This window comes from Phyllostomus discolor, chromosome 5 (assembly GCF_004126475.2).
Source record: "Phyllostomus discolor isolate MPI-MPIP mPhyDis1 chromosome 5, mPhyDis1.pri.v3, whole genome shotgun sequence".
In the NCBI taxonomy this organism is placed as follows: domain Eukaryota; kingdom Metazoa; phylum Chordata; class Mammalia; order Chiroptera; family Phyllostomidae; genus Phyllostomus; species Phyllostomus discolor.
This window is the reverse complement of record NC_040907.2, coordinates 22,719,553-22,735,957: the sequence shown is the minus strand read 5'-3', so window position 1 is coordinate 22,735,957 and position 16,405 is coordinate 22,719,553. Positions and strand designations below refer to the sequence as shown.

The 16,405-nt window shown below is 48.4% G+C and overlaps 1 protein-coding gene across 2 annotated transcripts in view; it reads left to right on the top strand.

Moving 5' to 3' along the window:
* DLGAP3 (DLG associated protein 3) overlaps positions 1 to 15,748 on the top strand; it is a 56,220-nt gene extending 40,472 nt beyond the window's left edge. The window contains exons 9-12 of one of the 2 annotated variants that reach the window (XM_028512510.2): positions 12,218 to 12,702; positions 13,668 to 13,759; positions 13,988 to 14,131; positions 14,878 to 15,748. In XM_028512510.2, coding sequence (XP_028368311.1) covers positions 12,218 to 12,702; positions 13,668 to 13,759; positions 13,988 to 14,131; positions 14,878 to 15,093 — 937 coding nt within the window. In that variant the 3' untranslated portion in view covers positions 15,094 to 15,748. The remainder of the gene's footprint in view (positions 1 to 12,217; positions 12,703 to 13,667; positions 13,760 to 13,987; positions 14,132 to 14,877) is intronic. The other variant, XM_036025743.1, reaches the window with a different exon arrangement.
* The last annotated feature ends 657 nt before the right edge of the window (positions 15,749 to 16,405 follow it).

Below are 16,405 nucleotides of genomic sequence, written 5' to 3'. Positions count from 1 at the left end.
GAGGTCAGACTGGGAAAAGTCCCTGTGTTGTTGAGTTCCCATGGGAAGATCTTCCCTGATGACCATGTGGCAGTGCTGCTGTGGCCCATCTGCCCTCTGGGCTGTAGTGCCACCAGGCCAGTGGCCCTAAGTGTGGTGTCTGGGAACCTGCCTAGGGCTGGTTGTAGGACCTACATGGTAATCTGCATCGCCCAGGCCAAACCCCCTGGAGGAATAGAACCAGAGTCCCAGTAGCAGTCCCTTGCAGCTCTGTTCCCAGTTGCCATTTTTCAGCCTCCTCTAAAGTTCCCCCAACTATTCCTGGGAACCCCTAGGGTGTCTTGTATGTGTGTGCCTGATCAAATCTTCTTGGGGTTCCTGTGGGAGTCACCATTTTCTCCGGCCTTACTCCAGCTCTGTGCAGCTCTGCGTACTCCTGAGCTTGTAAGTGCCCCCATCAAGGGTGGCAAAAGTTTGCTCTTGTTGCTTCTACCACTCTTGAGAGCTACTGTCTTGCAAACTCTTATTATTCCATAAAGATCCCAGCAAAGCAGCACTTTATGACCAACCCAATTCCTCCAGTCCATGACTTGAGTTTCTTGAGAGGTGGGTTAAGAGTTATGGGTGGATGTAGCTCTGCGTTCAGAACCTGCAGCCCTCCCCACCCCCCAACACATACATATTCTAATGCTGCCCCGTAGATCATAAACTAAGCCCATGTGCTCCCACTCACTCGCTCCCACACGAGGCCTTGTGGTCCCTCATCCAGATACACTTCTGGCATCCCTCTATGCCTGCTAACAAGCCTGAGTCCTGGGAAGAGTGCAGTACGCATTCAACTGAGACTTCTGCTAAATCAGCAAACTCTGTCCTTCATTCACTGAGTCATTCATTCATAAAATAGTTATTAAGCATCTTTTGTATGACAGTTCCTGTTAAATGCTCAGAGAAACATCAAAGACATGACTCTTGCCCTCATAGAAGTTATGGTCTAGAGGTGAATCATGGCAATGAATAAATCATCCATGAATAAAAATGTGATTACTCATTATAGTATATCATATAATGGGATATTATTACATATTATAGTGGGAATATGAAAGGAAAAAGCAGGAGCTAAGAGAGAAGGGACCTTATTTAGGTTAAGCAGGTGACATTTAAGCTGAGACTTGAGGATTGACTAGAAACACTCAGGTGATGATTGCCGTGGGGGGTGGGGGGTGTAATCTTTCCAGGAAAAGGAAAGAGCATATGGAAGGTGCTGGGGCAGGAAAAAGTTTGACCTGCATGGGGAACTGAAGGAAGGTCCTGCGTCTGGTGTGGATTGGGATGGGGTGGTGGCAGGGGCCAGGTCATGCTGAGCATGGGTGTGATGAAGGAGAATTTATAACTAATGAGTAGTCATTAAAAGGTTAAGGCAGTGTGACATGATCCAATTCACTTTTACAAAAGATCACTAGCTGCTGAGTGGAGAATGAATTTGAGGGAAATGAGAGTGGATATGGGGAAGAAAGGTGATGGTCTTTTGCATTTTGGAAGATCTTGTGTGGGGGATCCTTTTTGTCCATTGTATTTTATAATTGGGCACTGCTGGTGTATGGGGACACTCAAGTTTTATGTATTGCTTTTATATTCAGCAACTTTGCTGCTCTCTCTTATTAGGGCTCCTAGTTTATCTGAAAATCATAATGGGCATTCTATTTAGTCAGTTACTTTTTTCTACAAATGAGGATATTTTCTTTAAATCTGTTTTCTTATAATTTTTCTTTTTTTTTTTTTGTAACAATGCATTGAATAGGACTTCGAGTTTGCTGTTGAGTGTACCATGCTTGTCCCAGTGCTGATATTAGTGGGTGTCTTCTGACTTCCCACTCATAAGTATGATGATGCTTGCTACAGATTTTGATGAATACTATTTATCAGGTTGAGGAAATTCCCTTTTATTTCTAGTTGGCTAAGAATTCTTATTTTAATTTTCCAAAACAGAAAATCAGAGTGGAGTTTTACTGAACTTTTTTCAGAATCTACTTGGATGACGATAGATTTTTCCCCTTTCATTTGTAATGTGGTGAATTATACAATATTAATGGATTTTCTACATTCACCCATTCTTTCATTCCTGGGATAAACCATGATTGATACTGTTATCAATTGGGATTAAGTTTGACTGTGAGTAGTAGGGCCTCAATAGTGTCTTACTGTTTTTCTCTCTCATTAAAAATCAAAATTAAAAAAAAAGCCTGGTTATAGAAATGAAGTGTCAGGAACTGAGGCTCCTTCTGTCTTGCTGCATTTCCACCCTGTGTGTGTCATTTTATATCCAAGGAGCTGAAGGTCAAGCTACAGGCGTCCTGTGCATTCTCAGCAGTAGAAGGGAAGAAGAGAGAAGGAGAGATGCAGCCTTTCCTTTGAAAAAAGATTTTCACCTACATCACATTGGCTGAAACCTCCTCACGTGGTGGTATCTAGCTGCAAGGGAGGCTGTGGAATAGACAAAGAAAAGAATGGACATATTGAACTCTAGCAGTTTTAGTCGCCAACTTGCTGTATAATTTTTATATGCCTTGCTGGATTTTTGAACAGCTGTTACTTTATTTAAGATTTTTATATTTATGTTCCTAGGTGATATTGGCTTACTATTTTGTTTTTATTGTTGTTATTCAGTTCAGATGTTAAGGTTATACAATACTCCTAAGATGAGTTTGATAACATTCTCTGTGTTTTGTTCTCTGGAACAATTTGTATAAAGTAGGAATTATCTATTTCTTAAAGGTTTGGTAAAGGTTGCCTATAAAACTATCTCAGCCTGATGCCTTTTGGGGATAGGAGAAACTTTCTGAACTACAGCTTCGATTTTTTTTTTAGTGGTTATTGATCTATTCTGGTTTTGTTTTCCTTCTTGAGTTAATTTTGGTGATATACATTCTTCTAAAAAATAGAGCAGTTTACAAAAATTGGCAATTTTCAAAAATGTTGGTACAAATATTTTGTTATGGTATTATAATTTTATAAACTTTTATCGTATCTATTGGTTATATCTCTTTTCATTCCTTCCTCCTTTTGTTGATCAGTCTTGCCTGAGGTTTGTATATTTTATCACTGAAATATATTTTTAAATTAGATTTTATCAATCTTTAAAAAACCAGCTTTTGGTTTCAGTGAGCATCTCTATTCTTTATTTCTTTTTTATCATTAATATTTTCTTCCATCTACTACTTTTGTGTTATCATAGTCTTTTTCTCTACCATATTTGCCCATGTTTTCAGCCTCTTGAACACAATTTCTTGTTTTCTAACATGCGCTTTTAAGGCTATAAATTTCCTTCTAACTAAATTGCTATAGCTGCATCTCATTTTGATGCTCCATTTTATTGTTTAGTTTGAAATGATTTTTACCTTTCATCATAACTTCCTTTTTAACTCATGGATTATTAAATTTTTTTTTTTAGTTTTCAAATATATTTTGGGGGATCTACCTTTTCACCACTGAATCTAAATTTGCTACCTTGTGGTCATAGTGTGCCGTCCGAATGATAGTCACTCCTTAGAGTCTGTCAGCCTTCCTTCCTCATATGCACACGTGTACGATCAGGCATACCAATTAGATATTTCAAATGGTTATCTTTGACGTGTTGGATGTTTGGTCTACCATTTTTGAGAATGGTGTGTTAAAATGTCTCACCATGTTTGTGGATGTGTCGTTTTTCCTGGTAATTTTATTATTATTATTAGTTTTAGTTTGAGAAGGCACTATTTAGAAGGATTCAGGCTTATGATTGCTGTTATCTTCTCAGTAGATTGGCTGTTTTATCATTAAAGAGGCTGCTTTCAGTCTTTACTGATGGTTTTTGCCCAGTAGTCTGTTTTGTCTAATTTTATTACTATGGCTGCTTTCTTTAGGTTAATTTTCCAATTTATCTTTTTCCATTTTTTATTTTCAATCTTTCTATGTCCTCCTGTTTAGATGTGTTGCTTATAAGTGGTATGGGGCTAGAGTTTAGTAGACATATTTCATCCACTAATAATGTATTTTGATTACTGACTTATTTGGATTTATTTCTATCATCTCTAAACATTTTCCATTTGATATGCTTTTCTTTGCTGTACTCCTCCCCTACTTTTCTGCCTTCTATCGAACTGATCAAATTTACTTTATATTTCTTTTTTTTCCTCCCCTGGTTTGGAAGTTTACATTTTAGTAATGATTTTTCTCAAGTTTTTAACAAATATACTTAGTTTTATATTTTTCATTTTTAAAGTTTATTTATTGACTTGAGAGAGACAGACAGACAGACAAACATTGATTTGATGTTCCAATCACTTACGCAATGATTGATTGATTCTTGTATGTGCCTCTGCCTGGGGATCGAACCTGCAACCTTGGTGTATCAGGAGACTATGCTCTAACTGAGCTACTAGGCCAGGGGTTAGTTTTATATTCTTCTAGTGAGGTCCAAAATTAATCTCTTTTAGGCACAAAACAAGTACCTTGGAACACTTTAATTTCCTTCTTAACTCCCTCCTCCCATCTTCCATGTTGTATTTATCTAATAGTATTTCGATTATACCTCTTTAAAAAACTCTTCTGAATCGGTTGTTGTTATATCTTTTATGGTTTCCCAGTTCAGTTTTACAAACAGTTTGAACAATTTATGTGTTCACTATTGTTTGTTACTGCCCACACCTTCCTCATGGGCTCAATTTCCTTTATGCCGAAGTACTTCTTGAGCTTGGGACCAGTTTTAGAGTTAATATCTTAGCTTGAGATTTCTGTGTTTCACTGGTAGTACTCATGTGAACCCCACACCCACACACAGAGCAGCCTTAATGTTTTGTTTTCTCAGCGTCTTGCTTCCTGGCCACTTTCCTGAATCATGATGTGTGTTTTCTAGTCCAGGGTTGTAAATGAAACGACCCTTCTTGGCTGCTGGCTCTATGCATGGGCTCTCCTTCCAGCTCCCCCGTACGCACAGGTTTGGGTCTCTTCTCCTGTTCTCTCTGGCTGTTATCATCTAGCCTCTAGTGTGTGTCTAGCCTGATATTCCTCTGGTTCATTTGGCTTAGATTCCTTCTCACTACTCGTGCTTTGAACTTCTTTTTTTTTTTGTTTCTGGTTACCTGAAGATTTTTCTTTTTTATTTCAAGCTTGCCATTATAGCCCATCTATCCTTTTCACTTCATTTTAGCCAGCATTTCTATATGTTTAAGGGGTGGGTGGGAGCTTGCTAAGTTGGGTCAGTCTACAATATTGATCAGTTGTCTGGACTAGGCTGATAGCAGAAGAATCGGAGAGAAGAGGACCAATTTGGGAAGCATTTGGAGTGAAGTCAGGAAGGGTGGGGACAGGCAGAGAGTGAGGTCTTCCTCGCTCTTGTATAGGTGCTCAGGGGGGTGCTGGTGGGTCGGGCCAGTGAGATGCTGTTGAGTAAATGTCTAAAGAACTGAATTACTTGGGACAGGTGATCACACTGGAAATCCAGAGGGGGGTGACAGGTGGGGAGAGAAGAAATCTGGCACATCTTTTTGGCTGGGCTCCCTTGCTTGTCTGCTGAAGGCGTCCTTACTGATACACCTGCACTGTCCTTTCTGTCCCTTATGTCCCTGGCGCTTTCAGTCTGACTGACCACACACCATGCCCCAACTGGTACATAAACACGAGCCATAAATACCAGCAGCCTTTCCAGGCAAATGTCCAGGACTGCCCCCCTCCCGCTGTCACCCCATTTTCTTGGACTCTCTTGTCCTTGTTCCTGTCTCACTGGTCCCAGTATTTGTCTTTTTCTCTATACTTTGGTTTTGAAACTTGCCAGGGAGGAAGGGTCTGTCTCTCCTTTCTGCCTTTCAGGGTGTTCCTTGCTCACCTATTAGGTGAGGTGTTCAGATTTATTGCCTTTGATACCTGGAAGTCATCCCTGGGTCCTTCCAGTTGTTCATCTCTAGTGGTGACTTGGCTTAGAAATACCCAGGGGTGGTAGCTGGTGCCCCTGCCGTTCCATCTCCGCTGCACCCCCACCCAAGGTTTGTCGGTCCACAGATACCTATTGCATCCCTATTATTTGTCAATTGCTCTGCTGGGCACTGAGGATACAAAGGAGAGCAGAACCGGATGTAGCCTCTGCCCTGTGAAGCTTATGGCCCCATTCCTCTAAGAACCTCAGATGTGTGAAGTAGAAGTTATGGCGGTGAAAGGTGCTGCAGAGGAGAGGTCTGTAGTTGAGGAGCGTGTACAATAGGGGGCTTAGCCAGAGGGGTCGGGCGTGGCTGCCCTGAGGAAGTGACATTTGAGTGGAGATCTGAAAGATGAACAAAAATTAACTGTGAAAATGGGGGATAAGAGTGTTCTGGACAGAAGGACCAGCATGCACTAAGGCCCTGTGGTGAGAGGGAGCGTGGTTAAGAAACAGTTTCCAGCCCTGTATCGGGGCACCCTACCCTCTTCCCAGACCCAGCACACCCTGGGCCGTGGTAAAAGAATGCATCCAATGTCCTTGCTGAATGTCGTAGAATGTCCCTGAGGCCCTTTGAGAATGCAGAAACCATGTGAGTTTTGCCTCTAACTCTCTCTAACTGGGGGGATCCCCTATATATTCCATTTTTAGATCCCTCCTCACCAAGACCTCATCTTAAATTCCAGGTTCAGCAGAAAGGAAATAAAACAAAGTAAACAAACAAACAAAAAAACCCCCAGAACATCTAAGTGTGATTATCTGATAAATTATGAATAATGTTTAGTGTGTTTCCCAAACAGTACATGAGGCATACTTACACTTAAAATTTCTGTTATTTACTTGAAGTTAGAATTTAACTGGAGTCCCGTATTTTATCCGACAACTGTACGTTAGCCCACTCGTGCTCAGTGAGGGCCACCTGGAGAACCCTGTGGAAGAAGGCCATCCTACTCCCAATCCTCCTTCCTCAGCATGGCCATCATATCTGGCTTTGGGAACTTGGGGAGGGAGTGTGCTGAAAGAACAGAGCCCCCTGAGCCCTGGAGGAGGAGGGCGCTTCCCTCCTCGTGAAGCTATATGCCAAGAACAGTCCTGCAAAAGCAATGAGTTGCTGTCTGACCACAACCCTGGGCACGGACACCGCCTCCATTCGTCAGCTGTTGACTCCAAGATGGCTCCTGCCTGACCGTCACTTCTCTGCTTAAATCTCCCACCCCACCCCCACCTCGGCGTCATTGTCATAGCCCCCAGGCTGGGGTGCTAGACTCGGGGACCCTGACTGGTTACATACTTAAGATGCTTTCTCAAGGTGGGAGCCAGCACAGTGGCTGAGCATTGCAGAAGTGCCCCTGCCCTTACTCCTCCCTGCCTGCTCCCCCTCACACCCCCTGCCAGCCGGCTGCCAGGTACTCCTGGCACAACCTCTTGACAACTCCTAGATGGCGAGTATTCCTTGGACACTGTGTCTCTTGGGATGAGCCAGTTTTTTACTTCCCAGAGCCTCTTGTGTTATCCCTTAGAGAATCACGGTAGAAATGTCTCTGTAAAGACACCATATAACAACTTCCAGAATCCTCAGAAATGTCATCATTGTCACCCTAAAGACCTCCAGGGGAAGAGGCCTCTTCAACCTTATCAAAAGGCTCAGGGAAAAAATATTGTAAAATGCACTGTTATGAATTAGTGCCAGTTTGTAACTGAAGCCAGTTTCTATCCTGTGTTTATAGCTATGGGTGAAGACCACAACAAATACTGCCAAATGCAAAACTAAATAGGAACATAAGCCCTGGACTTCAGTACCCTGAAAATGCGCCTGTTATAGTGAGGATTAGATTTGGCTGTGCATTACAGAAAACCGCCAAGTGACAGTGGCTTAAGTATGATAGAAGTTTATTTCTCTCTAGCTTGGAAGCCCAGAGAGAGTCAGCTGAGGGCTGGTGGGTGCTCTAAGGTGTCAGGAACCAGGTCCTGCTGTCTTCTTGCTCCTTATTCCTTAGCATTTGGTTTCTATCTCATGTCCCAAGGTGGCTGCTTGAGGTCCAGCCATCACATGCATTCTGGCCAGCAGGGAGAAGGAAGGAACAAAGAAAGGCATCTGTCCTTTTAAGAACACTTCCTGGAAGTTGCACAGACCACTTCTGCTTATATCCTGTGAGCTAGAACTTAGCCCCATGGCTATATCTAGCTGTAAGGGAGATTGGGAAACGAATGTTTATTTGAAGTAGACACGTGTCCAGCTCAGAATTGTGGGATTCTGTTCCTAAGGAAGAAGGGATGTTGGGGATGATTAGTAGTCTCTACCATCCTTTCTTCCAAGCCAACCATTCAACTAACATTTAAGGATAAGCAACTGCCCTATTTAGTAAGAGAGATAGATAACATGCAAATAACTAACCACACAACAATGTGGTATGGAGTACAAAAGAGGGTTTATTCAGAGTGCTGTGGGGGAACAGATGGAAACAATCAACAGCAATCACAATAATTAATAACTACAATGCCCTAGCTGGGTTCTCAGTACTACATCCCCTTCTTTTATTTGTCCAGCTTCCTTTCTTTTCAGCAAGAGCTACGGTCCTTCCTGCCTCTCCCTGTAACAGCTGACATTTACAACCAGCAGACCAGGCGCTCTTCTAAGTTTCTTACATTTATTATCTCATCACAATCCTGTGAGCAGGTACTATTGCCATTCTCCTTTGTAGATGAGGAAACTGAGGCACAAGCTGTAGTGCTGGGTGTTGAACCCGGGAAGCCTGGCTCCAGAGTACATGTGCTTTACCACTCTGCGAGGCCGCCTCGTTTTCATTTCTTCCCCTGCAAATATCCACCCCCCAAGTACCCAGCAGACAACCTCCCCCCCTGTTCACTTCATTCTAATGGCTGGGGTTATCTGGTGGGTCCTCTCTCCACGTGTGGACCAAGCCCTAAGTTACTTGCATCTCTTCCCTTGCCTCCTTCAGCAGTCCTGCCTTAGGGGTGAGGCATCTGTTCCTGATTAAAACCGCTCCTCTCCGGCAATCCTTGGGGGCCAGTGGACTGTAGAGGCTTAAGAGCTGGCCTCTGCAACCAGACTGCACTAATTTATAACTGTCTGATTTTGGGAAGTCACTTAACCTCTCTAAGCCTCAGTTTTCTCATCTTTAAGTGGGACTGTTTGTAGGGATCGGCATGTTTATTCTTGTACAGTGCTTGGCACATGCTAGTGCTCAGAGGGTGTTAGTCGTTATTTATCTGGTTCCTTGGACCACTGGCTCTCTCTCTCTTTTCTATCTTCAATTGACTTCTCTTTACAGGTTATATCGATTCCCTATTGCTGCTGTAATAAATTGCCACAAACTTAGTGGCATCCAATAGAACATATTTATTATTTTATATTTCTAGAGATTGGAAGTCTGAACTGAGTTTCACGGGGCTAAAATCAAGGACTGATCCCTGCTGAGGGCACAGGGAAGAATCCACTTTGTCACTTTTTCCAGTTTACAGGCTGTTTGCATTCTTTGGCCTGTAGCCCACTCCTGTCTTCAAAGCCAGCGATGGCAGGTTGAGTCCTCACATGGCATCACTCCAACCTTGAGCCCATCGTCCCAACCTTTTCTGTGGCTTTCCTCTCCCCCACCCCTTTCACTTATAAAGACCTTTGTGATGAATTTAGATACCCCTGGATGATCCAGGCTCTTCTCAAGATCCTTAAAGTAATCATACCTGCAATGTCCTTTCTGGCATGGAAGGTAACATTCACCAGTCCTGGGGATTAGGACATGGACCTCCTTGGGCAGCCATTATTCTGCTCACCTCCCAGACTCTCCCCCACCTGGGGGTATGGCTTGTGAGAAGAACCATCCTAAACAAAATACTCCCTTCCCCCAGATTTATTGAGATGTAATTGACAAATCATCAAATATCTCTCCCTTGAAGGTACACTGTCTTCTCTCTTCCCTCTCAACAAGCTTCCCTCTTTTCAAGAGTTGTCTTACCTAGTCTTCTCTACCTCCTGACAACCCCTCCCTTCTTCCACATTGCCAGATCAATGGCCACCTTTCCTTATCTGGCTGCGTTTTCCATGTTGACTGCTCATCCCTCCTTGAGACCATATGTCCCCTATCTGCCTTTAGGTGTCTTGTCCTGGTTTTCTTCCTTATCCTCTCTGGCTTAGGCATGTTGGGGGCTACAGTATCTCCACCCCCTGAGATGTCTGTGTTCCCTGGGACTTTGGATCTTTGTTCCATTGCTCTTTGCTTGGGTGACCTTGTCCCACACTCCTGATTGTAAATGCCATTTGCACAAGGATGACCGACCCCAGCTTGTGTTGGGCAAATCTCTGGTCGAGTGAGAGTGCTGGTGAAGATTGTGCTTTCAGTAATCCCATAAACTCAACTTCTTTGGTCTTCCTTGAAGTAGACCCATTGAGAGAGCTCCTTGAGGTACTAACTTGTTCCCCCACTATAATCTACTTGTGGAACAAGGAGAATGCATTGGGTAGATGCTAGCAGAGGAAGCTTGACTTATATCTGGTTGGCAGTGGGAAGCTATGAAAGAGGTTTGAGCAGGGGAATGAATTGAGCAGAGGTCAACTTGAGGAAGACTACTCCCGTCCTGGGTGGATTAGTGAGGGACTGTTGGGTCCCAGGTCTATGCCAGGTATAATTTTAGAGATAGGAGGGACCTTGGCAATTCTGGTACATTCATATTATTTTATATATAATGTGCAATCATATGTTTTATACACACACACACACACACACACACACACACATAATTAGATGGCTTAGCTGGAGGGTGTGACTTCCTTAAAGTATACGGCAACAAGATCAGCCTTTGTACTCAGGTCAGACTCCTAATCCAGTGCTCTTCTGTGCTCTACTGAGAGATGTCTGAAAAGGTGTTGATCTGATGATCAAGACAGAGGGTGATGCAAGTCTGGACCAGGGCAGGACAGGGCAGACACCAAGGTGAAGACCATGTAGAAGGCAAAGTGATATATTCTCGCTTTCTCTTTCTCTGAGTGGGGGTTGGGACATAGGGCTTGTTGGAGACTGCATATGAGTGCATCTCTTTTTCCTGGGTCCTGCAGCATCCTTCTGGGCCTGGTTTCTATGGCAACAGGCTCCCAGCAGGCAGCCCGCCAGCTGGAGGGAACCAGGCAGGCAAGACAGGCAGGCAGGGAGGGAGGGAGAGAAGGCCTGGGCAGCAAGAGGAAGGCTGGAGTTGTGGGGGTTGGGGGATCTTCCTGGGAAGCTGGAGGGGCCCCTAGAGCTGCCCCCCAAGTCCCTTTCTCCTGATCATACGAGGGTGGAGGTTGCTTAGGACACATGAGACTTTCTCTTATGATCCTTGAATCTCCAGACTTCAAACTTCTGTTCACCTCTCCACTCACCCCTGCATCTCCTGACTCCCACTTCAAGTACTGTCCGACATCCCCAGTCTTATGTTCCTCAGGGGGCCACTGACTTCTTCACAGAACCCAGGGGTCGGGGGAAGAACAAGGCCTACTGACTTTCTGTTTTGCATATGATTTGCATATTATTAACTCAAAGACCAAGAAATTTCCAGGCCTCGTGTCATTCCTGCCAACAACTTAATTCAACTCCACTGGCATCAGCTCACTGTGTCTGGCCAGGCTCTGGGCTGAGCCTGGGGGTCCCTAGAGAAGTCTTCCCAGCTGCTGCCACTTCCCTTCCCCCCCGCTATTCCAAGGCAGTTCTTCCTGATGTCCTCGCAGCTGGTGCCTTGGGAAGTGCTTGGGCTGTGGACTGAGCAGAAGCCCTGGGTCCAAATCCTGGCTCTGCTATTAATACTTTGTACCCAGGGGCCCGTGGGCCTCTCTGGGCCTTAATTTATTCATCTCTCTGCAGGGCCAAGGACATACCTGTACAGCTGATGTAAATTAGCAAAGACATAGCATTTGTTAAAATGCTGAAATACTTCTGTATTCATTGGTAAAGAGCCACAACCCTGGCCTCTCCCTAGCCCCTCTGTTACTGCCCCACCCCCATCCCCCGGAATTCAGATTCTAAGGGCATTGCTCTAGCACTAGAGCTGTGTCTGTTCTCATTGGGGTATGCCAGCAGCCTGTTCTGTACAGGTTAGATATTTTATGTATCACCCTGTCCAGAGGTGGTACAACAGGTAAGTATAATATATACCCACCTGTTGCAAAGATTAATATAACTAAAGGTCGTGGGTCAGTTTGTAGGTTTCTTTTCTCATTCCTTTTCCTTTTAGTCTGGGGTGGGTGTGAAGGCTGAGATGATACTCTGCAAGGGCAGAGATGACAGCCACCTCTCTCACCAGGCGGGCGAGGTTCAAGCGCTCCAACAGTGTGACAGCTGGCGTGCAGGCAGACCTGGAGCTGGAGGGCCTGGCCGGTCTGGCCACGGTGGCCACAGAAGACAAGGCCCTACAGTTCGGACGCTCCTTCCAGAGGCACGCCTCTGAACCCCAGCCCGGGCCCCGGGCCCCCACCTACTCAGTCTTCCGCACGGTCCACACGCAGGGCCAGTGGGCCTACCGCGAGGGCTACCCACTGCCGTATGAGCCGCCGGCCACCGATGGGTCGCCAGGCCCTGCCCCTGCCCCCACCCCAGGCCCCGGGGCCGGCCGCCGTGACTCCTGGATGGAGCGTGGCTCACGTAGCCTCCCCGACTCAGGCCGCACGTCCCCCTGCCCGCGGGACGGAGAGTGGTTCATCAAGATGCTGAGGGCAGAAGTGGAGAAGCTGGAGCATTGGTGCCAACAAATGGAGCGCGAGGCGGAGGACTACGAGCTGCCCGAGGAGAGTGAGTGAGAGGACTCTGCACGGAGGGATTATGGCTGGGGGCAGCGGGGCAGTAGGGGGGCTGCCCCATCGGATGTGAGGTTGCCATCCTACCAGGTGATTCTCCAGGCACCAGACCCTAATGGGTCCCTATTGGCTCCAGGGCATTCTGGGAGCTCTTGGAAGGAAGCAGGGAGCAGCTTCGGAGTTTAGGTCCCGGACTCGGGAAAGTGACTTGGTTATACTGCCAGAGCCCCAGGGTGGCGGGAGCCACCTTGACCTTGGGCTAACTGTAGTTTGAGGGAACAGGCCTTCTAGGAGATGGTTCCCAGTGCGAGTCATTAAGTCCATGGGGACCAAGGAAACTTCCGATCTGCGCTGGTGTGGGCATCTGGGCCAGACCCAGGTGGGACCAGGACTTAAGGCAGAGGGGCAGGCAGTGCACAATGTCAGATCGTGTTTGAGGCATAGGTGAAGATGAAGCCAGGAAGATGGGCCCCTTCCCTGCCAGTTCAATCCGAGGGGACACATGGTCTTACCCCAGAGTCTCCAATTGATGGGATAGTGACTCGGAAGACAGGATTCATATACATGAAATTATTTAGTAATTCTTAACGAGTTGAGGAGCTCTACACCAGTGAGTGACACAGTTCAGCCAGTGGGTGGCCATGGAGGTAGTGCCTGCTTAGCCATGGGGCCAGGCTGGGGCTGGCGTCTTCTGTTCTCTGACAGGAGAGGGTAAGCACTCAAGAAATGTAGGCTGTATGAAGGAAGGAAGGTCAGTGTCTGAGGATGCAGTCTCCTTGGTGAAGTGGAGTGGGAGCTGCTTGTTAGGAAGCTGAGGATGGGATGGGGAGGGGGCAGGAGGAGACACAGAAAGGGTCAGGTAATGGAAGGGTAAGAGTCAGTCGGGGCAGACTTCCGGAGGCTAGGGAAGGAAATGCATCACCCCCCCCCCCCCCCCTTGAATCTGCTTCTGCTCCCCAGTCCTGGAGAAGATCCGCAGTGCTGTGGGCAGCACACAGCTTCTCCTGTCCCAGAAGGTTCAGCAGTTCTTCCGGCTGTGTCAGCAAAGCATGGTGAGTGCCTCTGGGTGAGAAGCCTGTCAGATGTGTATGCCTGCTGTGACCCAGTGTGTGTGTGTGTGCACGCCAGAGGGGAGACCAGGTGTGTGTGTACACGAGGGAGAAGCCTGGGCTTTCTTGAGTCCCTGCTCCAGCTTCCTGACAGTGAGGGCTTTCTCCGGTCCTGGCTGGGGCTCGGACTTCCCCGACTGGATGCCTGTCCTCTGTGCCCTTTCTCTGCAGGACCCCACTGCGTTCCCTGTGCCCACCTTCCAGGACCTGGCGGGTTTCTGGGACCTCCTGCAGCTCTCTATCGAGGATGTGACCCTCAAGTTCCTGGAGCTACAGCAACTCAAGGCCAACAGCTGGAAACTCCTGGAGCCTAAGGTGGGGGGCCCTGACTAGGTCTGCCCTGACTGACTCTTACCCTTCCCTTACCCTTCAAGCCCAGGGTCCAGACGGTGGAAAATGCCCTTCCCCATGGGGTCATTGGGGGTGGGGGTGGGAGGAGACAGGAGAAGAGGCCCATGGGCAGCAAAGGCAGCCCATGCCTTTGAAAGAAGATGGTGACCATCTTCTTCCAAAATGACCACACTCTTGGTCACGGCTGTCTGCTTGGCCCCAGTGTCTGTCACTGCCCAAGCTGCCAGAACCCCAAGGTGGCAGCAGCCTCCTTGACCTTGGGCTAGCTGCAGTTTGAGGGAGTAGACCTAGAGCTTCCCGAAGGGCAAACTGCCCTCAGCTCGGACCTTGAGGCTCCCCTAAGCCGTCATCTCACTAGGCCTTGTCTGGGACGGGGCCCAGAAGCCTGGGGTAGGGCCCCATTCCCTTGCGTGGTCTCGACCTGGAGTGAAAACATTCACTTCCCCGAGGGAGCGCACCCTCCGATTTTAGTTGTCAAGAACAGCGCCCACGGGGCATTCGAATCAATCACTTTTTAAAAGAAAAATGTGGGCTTTGACCTTGTGGGAGCAGGTGCACCTGGGGATTCAGGGGCTTGCACAAAGAGCAGCTTCTAACCGCTGCCCCGTGGCGGAGCGGCGAGAGGTTAATCCTTCCGGGCGCTGCGGGTGTGAATCGCGAAGTCAGGTGGGACCCGCTCCCACGCTGAGCCACCGCCCCTCTCCCGGCAGGAGGAGAAGGTCCCTCCGCCGATACCAAAGAAGCCCTCGCGGGGCCGGGGCGTGCCGGTGAAGGAGCGCTCCCTGGACTCGGTGGACCGGCAGCGGCAGGAAGCGCGCAAGCGGCTCCTGGCGGCCAAGCGCGCCGCCTCCTTCCGCCACAGCTCGGCAACCGAGAGCGCCGACAGCATCGAGATCTACATCCCTGAGGCCCAGACCAGGCTGTGACCCGCCCGGCCCGCCCAGCCCGGGGCCCGGGCCCGCGGTTTTCTACCCGTACTGTACACCCAGCGTCGAGGTCACTGTGAACGCGGGCCGCCCCGTGCGCCCGCTCCGCCGGCACCGCACGCCCCGGCCCCTCCTGCCCATCACACTCTCGTGGGTTTTTTACCTTCCTGACCCCACGCGAAGGCGCCTGGGCTGGGCTGAGGGCCGTGCCTCTCCGCCCTGCACCCCCAACTGGACCCCCCTCCCTCCTGGTCCGACGCTTCGTCCCCACTTCCTACCCATGGGCACCATCTCTGCCATTACACACCCCACGGGCCAGGCCGGGCCGGGTCCCCCATCTGGGCTCTGCGTCACCCTCCACCACCCCGCGGGGCTGGGCTTCGTGGGGATCAGCTTCGTGGCTTTTTATGAAGAATCCCGAACCCCGCCTACGAGCCCGCCCCACCCTTCCAGAGGCTCCACCCTCAGCCCTCAGCCCGCCGGGCCCAGGGACCACAGTGGCTGGACCAACCCAGGACCAGGGCGCCTGGGCCTCTCCCCTTTCCCAGCTGCTGGGGAGGAGAGATGGGGGCTCCCCTTCACCACACCTGTGGCTGTTCCCACATCCCCTTGAGTATCCCAGGAAAAATAAAACGGCAGAACTGCACTCAAGCCAGCTGCTCTCTCCTGAAGAAGCCATCTCTGCACTGTGCACGGGGGGGGGGGGGGGGGGGGGGGGGGGGGAGGGGAGGCAGGGAGCCCAAGCTCCTGTTTCCGGGATTGCGTGAGCCATCTGGGGAAGCGTTCAGCCCTCTGGGTGGCCACAGAAGGACCTGAGCCCTCCCGGAGGGTTTCCCCTCCTCCACTCCTTTCCCGTTCTGCCTCCAGGTCCTCCAGGGTCCTCCCAGAGCGAGCCCAATGCCTTGCACACAGCATGTGCTCAATAAACAGGGAGTGTGGTTGTTATTCGCGACGGACAAATATTGGTTTCCCGTCCCCTGAAGGTCCAGTGTTCCCTCTGCTCTCTAGTCATTCCTGGTCATCAGCAGAAAAATCCTGTTCACCTTGGTGCTACCATATTTTCTGATGCCTCCTATGGCGGGGCACTTTGGTGGGGGCAGAGAACAGAACTTTCCTGGGAAGCTAAATAGCAGTCCAAACATAGTGGTGATGGCTAATATTTTTTTTGGATACTTCCTGTGGGTTAGGCAAAGGGGGAGTGCCTTATGTGAATGTGGCTCATCTTTATGACAGATAAGAAAGCAGAAGCTCAGTGACCTGTCCAAAGTCACAGGGCTAAGAGTGGTGGACTCAGGTCTGACAAACCATGAAC